Consider the following 17,947-nt stretch of genomic DNA (forward strand, 5'->3'; position numbering starts at 1 on the left):
TTCCACATTCATCAATAAAACACAATTACCATTTTGTTACCACCTGTTCATCATCCACACATTATAACAAATATTTTCCAAATTGCCTAAGCCTTGAGGCCTGGGCAGTACCATTTTGTTTCCATGTTCATCAATAAAACACAATTACCATTTTGTTACCACCTGTTCATCATCCACACATTATAAATTTATAACAAATATTTTCCAAATTGCCTAAGCCTTAAGGCCTGGGCAGTACCATTTTGCTTCCACATTCATCAATCTGTCAAGGTGAAAACATACCTAGTACCTACCAACCATTCCACACATCAAATAAATTTCCAGAACCACACAGGCTACAAGCACTACTAAAAATACATCATCTTCATAATTCGATATATAAAGCCATAGAGGCAGCAGAGAAGGCAGTTATTGCACAAGGCAGTAAACTACCAAAGCAGTAGGCAATTCCCAACAGTATATATAATTAGTTACAACTATGAAATACTATTAAGTATTTCCAAAAAATAGCTTTCCTAAGGCAGTAAAGAACTACTCTATTATCTATAGTTAATATGTCCATAACTTATAGAAAGGAAAGCCTACACAGATGCTAAGTTTTCCTTCCTCTAAGCAAGACAAGAGTTCATGTATAATTAGAAAAGCTACACATCTGTCCAAAAAAGCTTCAAAATATATCCAAAAAAACTGCCTCCTATACAAAAGGCGACCTTCCATCCTCCTACAATACAAGGGGGAAAATATTTATCAATAATATATAAAGACAGAATAAGAGCTACAGAATAACCAAAAGGGACACCAATATGAACAAAAATTATAAGGGTAGAAACATACCCAATCAGTGATCATTCATCAATATTGACTGTGGTACGAGTACCACCTTTGTTTGAACAGGAACTAGAACTTGCTGCTGTTGTTGCTTGATTTAAAACTAGAAAAGAAAAAATTGAGACAATAGATTAAATTTTGCTCAAGTATATGACACATTTAATAACACTTAGTAGACAAGAAGATTGGAAGTTAAACATATTACCTAATTCATGAAATTCATCCTCCAAGGCCTCCATCTCGTCCTTTGACTTGCGAAAAGAAATTGGGACATGGGCTTGCAGCCAGTTTTGAGCACAAACAAGATTTTGAACCATGAGAGGGGAGAGTGAACTTCGAAATGGATCAAGTATGCGCCCTCCGGTACTAAAAGCCGATTCAGAAGCAACTGTAGAAACAGGTACAGCCAGCACATCCCTAGCCATTTTGGACAGCACTGGATACCTATCTGAATTGGCTTTCCACCACCCCAAAATCTCAAATTTCACATCCCTTCTACTCTTACAATTTTCAGCCAAATATTTTTCCATCTCATTGCTACACCCTATAGACTTCTCAGCCTCTAAAAACCGCTCATATCGTGAATTAACCATTGCATATGGATCACTACAACCAACTGTATCACCTTCCATGTGTGTCCTCTCATTCTCACTTGGTAGCACCACATTTGGTGAATCAACCCTAGAGTAATCATCATACAACCTAGCCATGAAATTCCCCACCAAGTCAACCATCTCATTAGCCACTTCATCCCCATAAATTTCAGAAAAAGAAAACTTCAAAAACCTCATTTTCTTCCTTGGATCAAGCACCACAGCCACATACAAAAGCTTATTAATTTTATTCCCTTTCCCCTAGTACTTTTCAAACTTAGCTTCCATTTTAGTTGCCATGTTTTTCAAGAGATGATTTTGAGATTTAATTAAATGAACAATATTCTCTTGAATCACAAACATCTCATCAAAGAAGGTATTTGAAGTCACATACAAAGAACCGGAGAACTTTTTTGTTACATTGTAAAAAAGTTTCAAGAAACCCACAAATGTCCTACAATTTTGAAAGTCAACCCCACAAGGAGATCCCAAACCACCACTATTTTCCTTATTCAAAAAGTATGAAGAATAGCTATCACCCTCAAAGTCCATTCTTAGAAACACTTTCTCAAATTTTTCAGCAGTATCTAACATGAAATAGGTAGAGTTCCACCTAGTTGGTACATCAAGACTTAGTAAACACTTGGATTCAATACCTAATCTCTCCATAATACTCCTAAAAGTTTGATTTCTATTTGGTAAGGACTTCACATACTTCACCGCTTCACGCACCCTAGCAATGGACGCATCAATTTCTTTCAAACCATCTCTCACAATCAGATTTAAGATATGTGCACAACACCTCATGTGCAAGAACTTATGTTCTAAAATAGTCCCCTTCCAATCTTTAGTTACTGTTTGTAAAAATTTAATGGTAGTACCATTAGAGGAAGCATTATCCACTGTCAAGGTGAATATGCCATCAACACCCCACTCACGCAGACACATCTCAATCTTTCTACCTATAGTCTCCCCCCTATGGTCTTCCACTTGACAAAAATTCAAAATTCTCTTATGCAAGTTCCAATCATCATCAATAAAATGACCTGTGAAGGACATATAATTCAGATTTTGAATACTAGTCCACGTGTCCGTAGTAAGGCACACCCTACGACCTTTCAAGGCTTCCCTTAGTTTCTCTCTCTCAACACCATAAATGCTAATCACATCCCTAGCCACAGTTTGACGAAATGTGATATCCCTAATTTGCAACTTAGGTTGTAAGGTTGTTGAATATTTTTGAAACCCATACCCTTCAACAAACCTAAAAAGCAACTCGTCTATTATAATCATTTCTGCGAGTGCCTTCCTAGAAGCCTCAACAGTAAAGGCTGTTGGTACAAGCTTAAACCCTTCCTCCCCATTCATTTTGAGTTCAAATGCTAAGGTTTGTTGCCCTTTAAGTGATCTCTATTAGGATTTTTAACACAGTTTGGTGTATGATTCAATAAATTAGTAGTACCATGACCCTTACTATTAGCACGGTAAGTTTTTTGGCAATAATGGCAAACAGCCTTAAATTGACCTTCACTCATTTTTATTTTTTCAAAATGATCCCAAGCAGTAGACTTTTTCCTGTTATTACCACAATTAGCAACTATCTCACTCACCTTGGTTTTATCACTAGGTCTAGGTGGAAGTGCCTCAGCATTTGTTGGAGTGGGAACAGGTTCAGCTTGGACAGCAGGTCCAGCTTGGGCAGCGGGTGTTGTTTGGGAAGGGGGGGCATCAGTAGAGGGTTCCATGACCTAAAGACATCAAATTTAAGCATAAACAAACAACCATAAAAAAACTAATATTAAGAAAGATCATTGTAGTTGACCTCTTAAAGGGCAAAATCACATACACTGGAGCTTTGTAGAATAAGAAATATCATTATGCATAAGAATTTACTTCACTAGTACTGATTTCATTTAACACTCAGTGTTCTGTATCAAGGTAAATTACATGGCACTTCATGATTTCATTTAAATTGCAAGTATGCATGTTTAAGAGTCAAGACAAAACTAAGAACTGATATAACTATAAGCATTTGAAAGAAATTGTCCTTGTTCAAAACATGGAGGCCCAAAACATTTTCCCAAATCTTTTTTTTTTTTTAATAAAACCAGATCATAGACACAACTTCAGTTGAAGTAATTTGAGACTCTCATTGTCTTTAGTTCTCTTCTTTTTTTTTTTTACTTTGCTTAGTTACACATAGCCAATGGTTTTTGAACAAACTTCCTCAACATCATAGTGTTCTTACATGGAAAGGAGGTGCTTAAGCTCAAACTCACTGCAGATGTACAATAAAAGTAACGGTGCACTAATCACAATCCGTCACCTCAAATATTTTTTTACTTCAAAAAGTTACAAACTTTGTTTGGTGTCTGTATTATTCGTTAAATCCTCACCACTCTTTATACAATAAGGCAATCAAATAATCTTAAAAGCATCAAAAAACAATCAGAACTGAAGAATTTAAATAACTAATAAAAAAGAGAAAGAACAGATTTTTAAGGTTGTTTGAGTGACACGAACCTGTTGACGAGGAAAGCGAAACCGCGGTCGCCGTGCTTAAAGGCTGAGAGGCGGCGGACGGTGCCCTTAGTGTGACGGACCAGCGATAACACTCCAATCTCCTGCTCAGCGGGGATACGTGTGAAGATGAGAACCAGCAAGGTTTGGTGTTTGGTCCGTTGGAGACTTGGAGAGTTGGAGTGAAGTCAAGTGTTTCAAAATAAAAGAGTGATTTTGAATCAGCCCTTGAGACTAGAGAGCAAAGAAAAGTGGAACAGAGAGAAAAATCAGATTTATTTAAAAGATAAAGAGATGAGGGTTGAGGGCCTCTTGAGGCTGAGGGAGGTTAACCGGCCATGGCTTGGGGAAGTGGAAATTTTTTATTATGATTTAAGGTGAGGTGAGGGTTAGCCGTTCTGTACCTCTGAGAGTCTGAAGAGAGATTTTGTGGGATTTTCTTTGATTTTCTTTTGTGTGTTGGAATGATTCTGTTGATCTTCAGAAGGATCAAGACTGTTGATCACGCTCAAATCGCACGGCCATGGTTGCTTTGTGTGTAAAAGTCTTAGGAGCAAGTAGGGTGATTTGAGACTTAGCATGTAAAACAAAAAAAAACAAAAAAACTCAGTGCTTTTAAGTCCAATCAGTCCCCTCTCTTCAGTCCTGGACAACACTCTTCAGTGACTCAGTCTTCACGGGTTCCTGAAGGCTGAATTACTCTTCTTTTTTTTTTTTTAAATATCGGTCGGGTCGGGTAATACGGGTTTTTTCTTCCTTAAACTGCTACCCGACTTGAATAATCGGGTTTTGAAAGAAACACGCCCAAATCTGACTCACTACAGGTTTCGGGTTCACCCGTTGGGATGCGGGTTGGTCGGACCCGGTCGGTTTGGACGGGTCAAAGAACCGCTGGACAGCCCTCGCCACCATTATCAACCCAGCATCATCAACCACCATCACCCCAAAACCCACTAATCAAATAGAAAATCCAAAATTGATAAACAAAAAATTAAAAAGGATCAAAGGTGAGTGAGATCGTATCAGTGAGGCTAGACTGATCGGCGAGGCTAATCAGTGAGGTTGATCGGCGAGGCTGATCGATGAGGCTAATTGGCGACGCTGGATTGATCGATGACGCTGGACTGATCGACGTCAATGAGGCTAAATTGATCGTGTCGGTGAGGCTGAATTGAGGGACCAGAGATAAAAGAGAGAGAGGTGAGAGTGAGAAGTTAAAAATGAGAGAGTGAGGTGAAGGAGAGAGAAAAAAAAATGTAAAATAAAAAATGTAAGAGCTACAGTAACCGTGCTATATGCACGGTTACTGTAGCACTTGTGCATAAATACACAATTTTATATCCACTGATGTGAGTGTTTTTTTGGTCAAAATGTGTAAAATGAAATGTTTTTTCGATTATGCAAGACTTTGCATCCACTGATGTGGATGCTCCTAGTCTCTTTCGCTAGAAACTACTGTGATACCCCAATTTGATTTGATTGTGTGATGTGTATGGGTGTGTGATGAGTCCCACATTGGGTATTTACTGGGTAGATCTGGGCTTTATTAACAATTACAAGGAGTTTCAATTGTGACTAGTCATTTTGAGGTATAGCGTAGATGTGGCTAGTGCTTTTCCTTGGGTCGTTACAACTACTGCTTGGAGTTTTTCAGTTTTTCTTCTCTCTCTAGAGTTTGAGGAAGTTGAATGTATATAGTCAATAGTCATGGTCCATTGTAAACCAAAAAGATTTATTTGGCGGGTAATTGTTGTAATTTTTATGTGAAAGTGATCGATGCATGTGGTTAGTTAAGTAGTGAAATCTCACGTTAATTTGATAATAACAACAAGAGTAAATAATTAATATAGCATAATAGAGTTAAACTTATTGGTGTAAGAGCATCCACAACCCGAAATGCCATCCTATCCTATTTTATCATCTCAAAAAGTTACTTTATTAATTATATCATACCATTTTGCAATACACCCAACATCCCAAAACTCTATTTTTTTCCCATTTTATTTAAATATTTTTTTTTTACTAGTTCTCTCTTTCTCAAACTTTTCCTCTCTTTCTTCCTCAACCTCTAGCACCGGCCTCAACCTCTAGCAAACCCATACCCAGCAAAATCACAACAAAAAATCACCCAAATTAAACAAGCACCAAAAATCCACCTGCCACCCTAGCAAAATCACAACAAAAAAATCCATACCAAAATCACCCAAATCAAACAAGCAAATCACAACAAATCTAAAACACAGAACCCAAATTGCAACCCAGAAGAACCCAGACCTCTTCCTTTAGGCATCGGTCACAAAAAAAAAAAAAAAAAAAAAAAAAAAAAAAAAGAAAACACACACACACACACACACACACACATAGAACCTAGATTGCAACCTAGAGGAACCGGATCGCAACCCACTTTAGTGGTGCTTTTTGACACTAGACTCTCCACTTCGGCGGCGCAACCTAGATCGCAACCCACTTCAGCGGCGCTTTTTGACCCAAATCGAGTCAGAGCTCTCTAACATCTGTGACGAAATCCTCAAGCTCCTTGACACCAGACTCATCCCCTCTGCCGCCACCAGCGACTCCAAGGTCTTCTACCTCAAGCACCAACACAAAGAGAGAGAGACGAGAGAAGTCAGAGAGAGAGAGGGAGACGAAATACTAAGAGATGCTGAGAAAAAAATTTTGACACAGAGGAGAGAGAAAAAAATAAAAGGATTAAAATATATTATTTTGTTTTGGCATAGTGCTACAGTACCATCTTACATGTAAGATGGTACTATAGCACTATGCCAAAAAAATTTGGCATTTCTCATTTTTGACCTTCCAGTTGCTAAGCATATTTTGGGCCGAAATGCCAATTGTAGCTTACATTTAGCATTTGCAAAGCCCACTGCTGATGCTCTAAGCTTTTAGATTAAGTGGTGTTCCTCTATTCTCATTGGAAAACAAAAAGGAGAGAGAGAGAGAGAGAGAGAGAGAGAGAGAGAGAGAGAGAGAGAAGGAGTTATGTTTATCTTATATTATATTAACTATTTTAGTCTTCTCAATGTATTCTCTCCCCTACTTAATTTGAAAAAAAATTTATTGCACTTTTTTTGTTTTTTTGATGAACAAACGAAAATGGGTAAGAGTGGCAATTTGAGTTGGTGTCTTTAACCTAAGTGTAACCAAAATTTTTTATTGCACCTAATATGAATACAATAGGTAGGGTATATATTATAATTTCTCCAACATATGCTCTTTTTAGCTTTTATATATCAAACAATTCTAATTAGGAGGACATGTAATTTATCCTAGATTCCTAAGCAAAGTTAGAAATGGATGTGATTAAAATTTTAAAATACACCAAACCGCAAAACATCAACATAAAAAAACCAATATCTTAACATAAAAAATTAAGGGTTAAGTGATTGTCTGATAATAATGGTATCTTAATTTTGTGGTGTTTTATATCTATGGTTTGAACTTCACATCATCCTCTTGCATTACCTACTTATCTAAAAAATAAATAAATAAAAGAACCCAATATTTCAACTCACTTGTTTGGATTAAGATATAATGTGTTTGGAAGCATTATGTTATTTGCAAGTTGTTACAACTCTAGGCTCTGTTGGAAAAGTTTATATATATTACTTCCCACTTCTTGACTCCTTGTCATCTTTTCTCCCCCTTTTTGTTTGGTCATGACTCATAAGGGTAACTCAAAACTGTACGTCACGCACTTTTATATGCATACAATGATAAGGTGCAGATTAAGATCATATTATCGCTTTTCATTTTTGGACTTTAATATTCCATATATTTAGTTTGATCTATCAAAGAGTGGGAAATCTCTAGAATAAATCATAAATGTGAATGTCTATATCTTAATAATTTTTAACCTTTACAAAAATAGTACTTTCAAATGGGGAAGCTTAGCCAAGGGAGAACAGAAGAGTAAAAGAGTTTACCATCTTTCTTGGTTGTGCAATTCATAATATAGAATTTTTGTTTTCTTCTCGTAAGGGCAAAATGGACTTTTACCCTTTTTTCACAAACTTTCCAGTAAAATGCTTCATTTCTAAAATTATTTAGGAAAATGCCATTGTTTTGAAACTCAAATTTTAGAAAATCGAATTTCAAATGTAAAACTCGATTTTTGGAAAATCGAGTTATAAATTTTGCCCCCCTCAACTCAAATCTTGGCTCCGTCGCTGATTGCGCATAATGGTAACTTAGTGCCTCCCTTGTTAGGTTTATTTTTAAATTTGCTGCAGTATCCTCACATTATACGAAGATTCTAATAATTTGTTATTCTTGTTATTGCATCATAAGGCTTACCTAAAAAATACTGTATCAATGTGCACTGTTCTGTTCCTAGAATTGAAACATATTAGAATTCCCGGCCAGTTGTCTTATATAAATGTAATAGAGTTGGCTTATGCCATGGCAAGAAGAATATCCGATTATGCTCCATGGTTTACTATTTAGTGATAATGTCTGAATGCATTAAATGTTGGATACCATTTTCCATACTCTTTGTTACTAATGTAGGTCTAGTTCAAGCGTCTTTCCAGAGAATGGTCCAGATAGACGATACTACACTAATGTAGGAGAATTTAAGTCCAAAGGAAAGAAGGCCCATTATTCCATTTCTATTTAGTCAGTTGCTACTACAAGGCTAGTACTTCATGTCTCTATGTTATGTTTTATTTGTATATATTATAAGGATTCGGAAAGTTAGTTATTATTTTTTTTACTGTAAAAAATACTCCTAATTTAATTAATCTATTCTTATTCATTGAAAAGAGAAATAAGGTTAAGATGGTAAATCAACTAAAATTTTCCCACTAACCTCATAGTTCTCACTTCCCAACCCCACTACCCCACATTTCTAATAAAAAATAAGAAAGAAAGGCTACCCACCCACGGCACCTATAAAATAAAATAAAAAAAGATTAAAAAAAAAACTACCAACGGTTCCAATTAAAAAAAAAAAAAAAAAACTTCCGTAATTTTTTTTAAAACACATAAAATTAAAAAAAAAACACTTGCCTGTGAGCAACTACTCACATCACATAAAATTATTTTACCACAAATGCTTAACAATCATCACACTTCCAGATTTTTTTTGTGATTGAAAAATATATTAATCATAAATTATTAACTTTTATCCAAAAAAATAGAAAAGTCTTTGAACACGTGAGTGAGTGCGTGCTCAGAGGCTAGTTTATTATTATGCTTTTAAGGCATATTAAGAGGTCTTGTAACAATCACATGACTTTTAATGAAATGGGATAATTATGATTTAATTGTTATATAAAATATGAAGGCTTGGGATTCTAGGGTTACTAATGGTTTTTATAAATATTTTCTCTTTTAGTCATTGTACTTGTGTGCTCAAAGGCTAGTTTATTATTATGCTTTTAAGGCATATTAAGAGGTCTTGTGACAAACCCATGACATTTAATGAAATTGGATAATTTTTTTTTTTTTTTTTGGTTTCTCAAAAAAAAAAAAAAAGGGATAATTATGATTTAATTGTTATATAAAATATGAAGGCTTGGGATTCTAGGTTTACTAATGGTTTTTATAAATATTTTCTCTTTTGAGTCATTGTAGGCAGCCTTTGCTCATCTCCTTTATGAAATTTGATCTCTGAATTTTTTTGAGATCTTTGAGCTTAGAAATTGATATTTGCTTGTTACAAATTTAATCCTATTATCTTTTCTTTGCTATAATCTTGTTTTGTTGCTGGAATTTCTTCTTAAACCCTTAATCTACACTAGTCTGAGTTCTACCTATCACATCACATACCATTGAACTTAGATGATCTCCGAAAAGTTATTCTGAATATCATCCTAGGGCCTTATGGTTAGAGGGAGAGGAACACCAAGGTATGTTTGAGAGAAGCCTAATTGCTACATTTATTGCACTAATTCTCCAAAAGGTTGTGCTCTAGAAGTGAAACAATACAGGCATATTAGTCTCATTGGTAGTGTATATAAAATATTCCCTAGGGTGCTAGCTAACAGGTTGCTGTTTGTTTTAGGGAAGTTCCTCTCCCAATTTTGAAATGCTTTTATCACAGGGGGGTAGATTTGGAATGCGTCCTCATTGCCAATGAATGTATTGACTGTAGAATGACATTGGGCATACTTGAGCTATTAAAGGGCCGTTTGTTAACATTGTTCTAGTAATATTGTTTGTATTTTTTGAAAATATATATAGGTAAAAAAGTGTGTGAAAATACGTGTAATGTTGTTTAAAAACTGAAAAGTGTTGCTTAAACTATCATACCAAACAGCCCCTAAATTTGTTGGATTTGAAGAAAGTCTACAACCATACTAATTGGAACTTTCAGATTTACATGCTGAAACAGTGCGGCTTTGGAGAGAAGTGGACGAATTGGATTATTTGTTGCATTTCTACAATTAGGACTTTGATTTTAGTTAATGGCAGCTTGAATGGAAATGTGGGATTTTTTTTTATAGTTCTAAAGGTTTACGTCAAGGTGATCTATTGTCACAATTGTTATTGATGATAGTGATGGAGGCACTGAGTAAGTAATTCGTAAGAGCAGTGGCAGGGCAGTATCTTGTGAAGTGCAGGACAGCATCTTGCTGGTTTCACAGTGGGAAGTAGAACATGTGATCTGTTGATGGTTTCTCACCTCTTATTTTTATATGACACTTGATTTTTTTTTTGTGGGAATGCCTGGAACAACTTAGGTACTTGAAATGTGTGTTGTGCTTTGAAATAGTATCTGGATGAAAGATTATCCTGGCCAAATCTGCATTGGGGGCAGTAAGTGGACCATAAGGCGTAAGCCTTTCAAAGCATATTAGAAGTGGTTGGGAAAATTTCTCCAGATTCGAGGTTGGTAATGGCACCAATATTTGCTTTTGGCATGACTTGCGGTGCAGAGATGTGGTTCTTAAGGAGGTATTTCCAGATTTGTATAGAATTTCAGAATCTAAAGTGGCTTATGTGGTGGACTGATGGCATTATTCATTGGGATATGTTGCTCACTTAATGCTGTGTGTGTTGCTAGAGGCTGGAATTATGTTCTATATGGGCTGCATCTCCTTTTGAAGGAGCTTTTGTCAAAGGGGTTGATTCTGTCTCATGGATGGCAAACAATACCAAAAAACTTCTGCATTCCCAAAGCAGTGGCCCTCACTGTTGGACCTTTCTTAGCACTGAAGCTTATGGAAAGCAGAACAAGGTTCCACAGGTCTGTACTAAGTTGAATATGTGTGGACAAACACACACCCATTTGATGGTTTTGGATCATTAACAGAACTTATAGGAATACAATTCTGGAAGATTCTGGTTTTTGTCTAGGGCATTAGCAAACATGACAATAGATAGGGAGTGCTGGTAGAAAAGAGTTTATTTGGCCAACACCAACTTGTTTAAACACGGCAATCATTAGTTATGTGCATTTATACATGTAAACTTTGTTAATTGGACAAGCTTTTATCCTGATGCAGGACAAAGGGTGGGAAAATAGAAATAAGAGAGAAGGAATGAAGAACAGGACAAATCCTATACTTCGCCACTTACAAATTGCTTTTAGTATTTTCTTGAAATTTTAAGCTTCACCACCTAAGGGTGCTAGGAATCACCGCCAAGCTTAAAGAAACATATCTAATCATAATTTTTTTATTCAAATTGCATTGCTTCAAACCATTCTTGGAGCCTCTTTTAATAGGTTATAAGGAGGACATCAAGCCACAATTACCATAATATTATCAACAATATTAAATTCTAGAATTCTAAAGTAAAATCTAGAAAAATCAGAAATTCAAAATTTAAAAATGAAATCTGAGACTCCACTGGATACCTCTGAATGGTGATTGTAATTATCCCCTTTTCAGTAAATTTTAGAGATTGGTGCTTATGGAGACCCAATTTTTACATTTAACCCCAAAGTTTTGTTGATGGATGGTTAAATTCCCATAACATGTATAAAATGTCTTCATACATTTAATTTTATAATATATTGCTTCACATCACTTAAAAGACTTAAAATTCTGCCGTGCATAATAAAATAGTAAATGGTGTTTACCATATTTCTAAAATTTTAGAAGCAAGAAATTATGTAAAATGATAGTAAAAAATTTTCTATGCTTGTGTGTGTTGTTGTATCATGCATGCAACTGTCCATATTTTTAGGTATATGAGGGTGTTTTTTTTTGGGGTCACTTTATTGAAAAATTTTTGTTGCCAGGAAAACATCCCAAGTGCAATGGCAGAGAAGGTGAAGGCAGGGCATGCTTGGGGGTGTTACCACTTAGCATTATCGCTAGTGAGTACATTATATTTGCATTATCGCTAGTGAGTACATCATATTTTTTCATTGGAATCATCACAACCAACTTGTTTTTGAGGAATGGTTTTCCTTTGGGAATTATTCAATGGATTCATCATTATGGTTCTTTATAATAAATGTTTGAAGAAATTTTTGTTTTCTTTTATTTAAAAACTAAAAATTGGATAAAGTTTTCTGTAATGACTGGGTGTTTGTCCTATCTTCTGGAGTATTACAGGGGTGCAGCTCATCCAACTAATACACCTGGCATCCCCTGTAAGAATGGCTCTTGGTTCAAGCTTAGTATCGGCAGCTGTAAGAATGGCTCTTGCCAATCATGTAAGTGCCACTTTTGCTCACTATTTCTTTTTATTTTATTTTTCTAATTTTTTATGGGATTTATTATATTTTACTTATTGGTTTGTGGTTGCTTATATAACTACAAACTCAGAAAAGTTAATCATGGTTTCAACTCAGAAAAGTCTATGAACATAAAGACTGTAAAAGTTGTGGTTCTATGTTCATTCAAGGTTTAATATAGTTTAAACTTTAAAGTAAAACATAATCTCAACAAAATATTTAATATTCACATCAGAGTTGGTCTTTTCCATGCAGATGGCAGATTATTTCCAAAGTGATTGAGCTCGCCCTGAAGAGTTTGCTGTTGGTTTGATGGATGAGTGTCAACCACTTGAAGGACATGATATTGGACAATTTCCAGGATTGGAATCCAAAAAACAAACAAATGAGGCTCAGGCATATGAACTTGCCTCTTGAAGTTGTACTAGACCATGAAAATTATTATAGTTTTGGTAAGTTTGTTTTTTCAAATGTGATTCAGATTTAAGCTATTTTATTCTTTTGCATAGAATCAGAGAAAACAAAATAAAAAGACCATGTATTCTTAGGTTCTCAGATAGATGGTAACACATTTCATGGACAGTCAAATTACTTCCTTTGTTAAATTTATATACATGATAAACTGGCAGTTTTTTAAGGCTATTTGCTGTCACAACAGTTGTGAAGGAAGATGCTGATGTTTTTGCTCTCCAACTGTCTCCAAGAAGGCCAAATTGTGACGTATAATTTAAGGTGGTTGAAGATTCATCTGCCCCATAGAGCTGACTGCTGAGGGAATATCTGTTACTCAGTAACTCATCACCCCAGGTGTATTGGTTTTTCAGCTCCTTGAAGAAAGTTTTAGACATCTGGAGTTCAGGTGGAAGAGATATTATGATATTAGTATCTCAGTTCTCCCAAATTCCAGCCTAAGTATGTGAAGCTTAGACCGGCACAAGGGCAGTGTGCCTACCAATGATAGATCTTCAATAATGCATGAAATGGCATTATTGCGTGTATTTTGTTGGATAGTTTTGGTAGATGTGATGATAATGTATTTTTTGTTGTTTTTTTTTTTTTTTGGTTGTTTTAGATATTTCAATAGTTGCAATTGGGAAGGAGGAATTTGAACCATAGATATCTTTGTTAAAAACACCTAGAGGTGCTAGTTGGTAATGTTTCACTATTTCAGATTTTGTATGATTTTTCTCAAAAAAAAAAAAAAAAAAAGATTTTGTATGATCAAATTTTAGAATTTTTGTTCTCATCAGTTTTGGTCATTCAGTTCAATGAATGAGTTGTCTTAGTTGAATTCTGCCAATGTGATTATGAAAATTTTTGTTCTCATCAGTTTTGGTCATTCATTTCAATGAATGAGTTGTCTTAGTTGAATTCTGCCAATGTGATTATGACTAGCTGTTTTGAATAAAAATTTAAATGGAGGTATGTAAATTCAAATTGTCCTTTCAAAGGATGACTTGCTTGTTTTTACAACATTTTTTTTTATTGGAAATTGCACACATACGGGTAGAGGTGTCATTTGAGCAACAACTTGTTGGCTTTATTTAAGATTTAACAAGTCAGATATTTTGCAAATGCAGAGTAGACCCATCATCTGATTTAGAGTCCATATCTTACTGTTGCAACTTGCAAGTGACTGGAGACTAACTTATCTTATAAACCTATTGATGTACTTTGTTTCACTTAAAAAATGTTTATTAGTAAATCTAATCTTTATTGGGGAATGTATCTTACAACTTAATTAGTTCCTGTAGAAGTTAAATCTTAAAGCTACATACTTACATAATTGGGGAGAATATAATGGCTTTTTAGATGAACAAAACATTGTTCAGTGGTCTCTGGAACTCACGAAAATTCCAGCTTATGCAGTTTCTAATCCATCTACTCCGCGAGTATTGTAGTAAACTACCAAAGAGGGAAAGAGAACAAAGCACAATGACTATAAATAAGTCCACCGCCCACAATTAAAATTTGTGACTTGAAAAATCCTGTCAGTTCCACATGTAAGCATTTGAAAGCTTGAAACTTATTCTACACCAAATCAATTACAGTTAACGATGTTGTTTTCCCTCTCTCTCTGTGACTTATGCAATATACAAAATGTTTGTCACCTTTTTTTGGCACTCAGAACATGTTACACTAAAGGAACAAAATACAAACTACAAAGCACTATAAATCTTAAGGAACAGAATACAAACTACAATTTTTTCCTTTCAGTTATGTTTTATTTTCATTTAGAGCACTCTAGTTCTTTCAATCATTGATGGATTCCAATTCCATTGAACGATTACTACCGATTACACTAACATCAGAGGAAGGCGAGATCATTCAAGTGCGGTCGAGCCAAAGGTAGAAAATCCTTGAGGAGTGTGCATTGAGTCTCTTTGGGAGATTTTTAACCAGCAAACCGATTAATCTAAGGGCGGCCAAGAATTTGCTACGTAACACATGGAAATTTGGCCCTGAACTAAAGATATTAGAAGTCAGTGATGGGCTCCTTCAATTCAAATTCATCATGGAATCCCAACTTCAATGGGTACTGAATAACAGACCTTGGAGTTTTGAAAACTCTTTTCTGCTACCACGTCGATGGAAGAGAGGCATGACGGCCTGAACAGTTCCTTTTACTCACTGTTTTGTGTGGGTGCAGGTATGGTGATTGCCGTTTGATATTTTTAGTGAGGAAGTAGGGTACGACATTGGTATGAGTATAGGACGGGTGGTGGAAGTTGACTATAAGGGCTTCACCTCGGACCAAGCAAGGTTTATTCGAATCCGAGTTGAGATTCCTTTGAACAAGCTTCTTCGTCGAGGCAGTCAGTTTAAAAACCCGGAAGGAGAAGTTAGGCATGAAGCAAGAAATTGCGATAAACCAAGGGATAGAATAATCAATATGAGGAGTGGTTAAGGGCTGGTTATCGAAGGGTGGACAATGTAAACATGAATAGAAACCATAATAAATTAGAGAGAGAGAGGAAGCTGCACGACACACATCAGTTCCTGGGCTTCAGCGCGTGTAGTTCAGCCACCAACAACAGTCATGCTGTCATGGATAACAGTTATGGAAATTCCAAAAATTAAGGAACTGAGATGGAAATTAGCACGTTTCATACAGGAGAAGGAGACGTTACAAACTCTACAAATGTAACAGTTACTCTCCCTTTGGTAATTGATATACAGCCCACAATAACTGCTAGTAGTGAGGAGACAGGTAAATCAGATTGAAAGGAAAGATGCAATTTCTGAAAATCATGGAGATGCCTTATTTAGTGTACCAATCTTTGAGGTAGGGTCCACCCAAAACCCTAGTCTAGGGAAAACTATTCCCATGGGTCAAGCACATGATATTGGAGTTAAGGTACGGTTGAAGAAAAAAAATTGATGGAAACACGAGACAAGCAACATGGAAGAGAGCTGATAGAAAGGAGGGTAATACAGAAAAAGATGGAATAAGGGGATTAGGTAATGTGGGAAAAAAACGAGTGTACAAGGCTCAGAACCAAAGGGGGGATGGAATAGGAATAGAAGGCAGTAAGAGGAAGAAGATATAGGATGATAGTATAAATATGATTCCAACAGCGAAGGCTAATATTCAGCCTCGCCGAGAACAATGATCGTCCTAAGTTGGAACTGTTGGGGGCTTGGGAATCAACGTGCAGTCAATGTCCTCTCTCACTTGGTGGGGAAAAGCTCCCAATGTTTTGTTTTTGATGGAAACAAAACAAACTATTAAAGAAATGAGACGGATACAGAATGATTTACAATTTGATTCTATGGTGGCGATTCCATGTTTGAGATGATGGGGTGGTTTGGCTATGTTGTGGAAAGCAAATGTGTACTTACATATCCAAACGTATACACAAAACCATATAGATGCCATTATTTTCTCAAATCTATCATCCCCTCCATGGTGAATTACTAGGTTCATGGAAAACCGGAAGAATATCTTAGACATGAAACTCGGGCCTTGTTTAAGCATTTAAGTACTCAAATGTCGGCAACATGGTTGTGTATCGAAGATTATAATGAGATTCTAGCATATGAAGAAAAATATGGTTGTATTAAAAAACCGGTGCACCTCATGCAAGATTTTCAAAGCACGTTACTGCATTGTGGGCCTGTGGCTTGGTGGATTTGGGGTAAGTGGGGAATATGTTTATATGGGAAAATGGATAGGAAGTGGATGCGTATGGACAGGAGAGGCTTGACAGGCCTTGCACTACACTTGAGTGGTGTGAATTATTCCTTCATAGTAGATTATCACACTTGACAACATCTTACTCTGACCATATACCCATTATACTCCATTCATAGGTAGAGAGTAACCATAACTGGCCTAGGAGAATCCCTAAGCAGTTTGAAGAGAAGTGGGTGACACACCCTACTTGTGAAGATGTAATCAACCATGCCTGGACAGAGGTGAGAACCATAGGTGGCCCCATGTTTGTGCTATTTGAAAAAATAAAGCAATGTCGTATGGCTCTAGTGGGATGGAGTAGAGCAACGTTTGGGAATTCAAAGACCAAATTAAAGGAGAAGCATCAGATTTTACAGGAGTTGTCTAGTAGCAACAAGGCCGAAAACTTGCATGAAATCTGAAGGGTAAAAGAGGAGAATTATGCAATGCTTTACCATGATGAATTGCATTGGCGACAACGTTCTAGATCTATTTGGTTAAAGGTTGGTGATAAGAATACCAAATTCTTTAATCAGAGAGCAAGCCAACGTTGCCAGGAAAACCACATACATTGAGTATTTGACGAAGGTGGAAATTGGTGTGAATTTGAAGATGATATTGTAATGGTGGCTAAAGGGTATTTTTAGGAACTGTTTAGGGCAGCAAACCCGATCTCAATGGGAGCAGTTCTGGGTTCATCAGTTGATTGAGTTGTCACATCGAGAATGGGCTAAACTCTTCTCCTACCTTATACACCTAAAAAGGTAAAATTAGCATTATTCCAAATACATTTGTCTAAGTCTTTTGGTCCAGATGGTATGACTCCCTTTTTCTTCCAAAAAATTTGGCATATTGTTGGGGTTGATGTGACAAATGCAGTTTTATTTGTTTTACATTCTAGCCATTTTTTGTGAAAAATGAATTATACATATATTGTAATTATCCCAAAAAGAATGTACCTTTGTACATGTCTAATTTTCGCCATATCAGCTTAGAGAATGTGGTTTCTAGAATTGTTTCCAAGGTCATCACAAATAGGTTGAAAAGTGTTTTGCCAAATGTCATTTCGGATGCCCAAAGTGCTTTTGTGCCATATAGGCAAATCATTGACAATACTACTGTAGCTTTTGAAGTACTTCACAGGATGCGCAATAAAAGAAAATGGAAAAAAGGGCAGAT

The 17,947-nt window shown here is 36.0% G+C and overlaps 1 protein-coding gene across 1 annotated transcript; it reads right to left on the minus strand.

Annotated features, from left to right (window-relative positions):
• Positions 1-596: 596 nt before the first annotated feature.
• LOC115979490 (zinc finger BED domain-containing protein RICESLEEPER 1-like) lies at positions 597-1,639 on the minus strand. The gene is made up of 3 exons (XM_031101541.1): positions 1,034-1,639; positions 835-931; positions 597-721 (listed from the first exon to the last, which is right to left on the minus strand). Exons 1-2 carry the CDS (start codon positions 1,617-1,619, stop codon positions 846-848), a joined length of 672 nt encoding a protein of 223 aa, XP_030957401.1. The 5' UTR covers positions 1,620-1,639; the 3' UTR covers positions 597-721; positions 835-845.
• Between the last annotated feature and the right edge of the window lie 16,308 nt (positions 1,640-17,947).

The sequence above is a fragment of the Quercus lobata genome, chromosome 3 (assembly GCF_001633185.2).
Source record: "Quercus lobata isolate SW786 chromosome 3, ValleyOak3.0 Primary Assembly, whole genome shotgun sequence".
Lineage (NCBI taxonomy): Eukaryota > Viridiplantae > Streptophyta > Magnoliopsida > Fagales > Fagaceae > Quercus > Quercus lobata.

What these genes read in the sequence shown, in the direction of transcription:
- LOC115979490 (XM_031101541.1), bottom strand. Translation starts at nt 1,619, where the DNA reads ATGAGGTTTTTGAAGTTTTCTTTTTCTGAAATTTATGGGGATGAAGTG. An exon ending in GGATGAATTTCATGAATTAG is followed by an intron (nt 932 to 1,033) that starts GTAATATGTTTA and finishes TTTCTTTTCTAG; the next exon opens with TTTTAAATCAAGCAACAACA.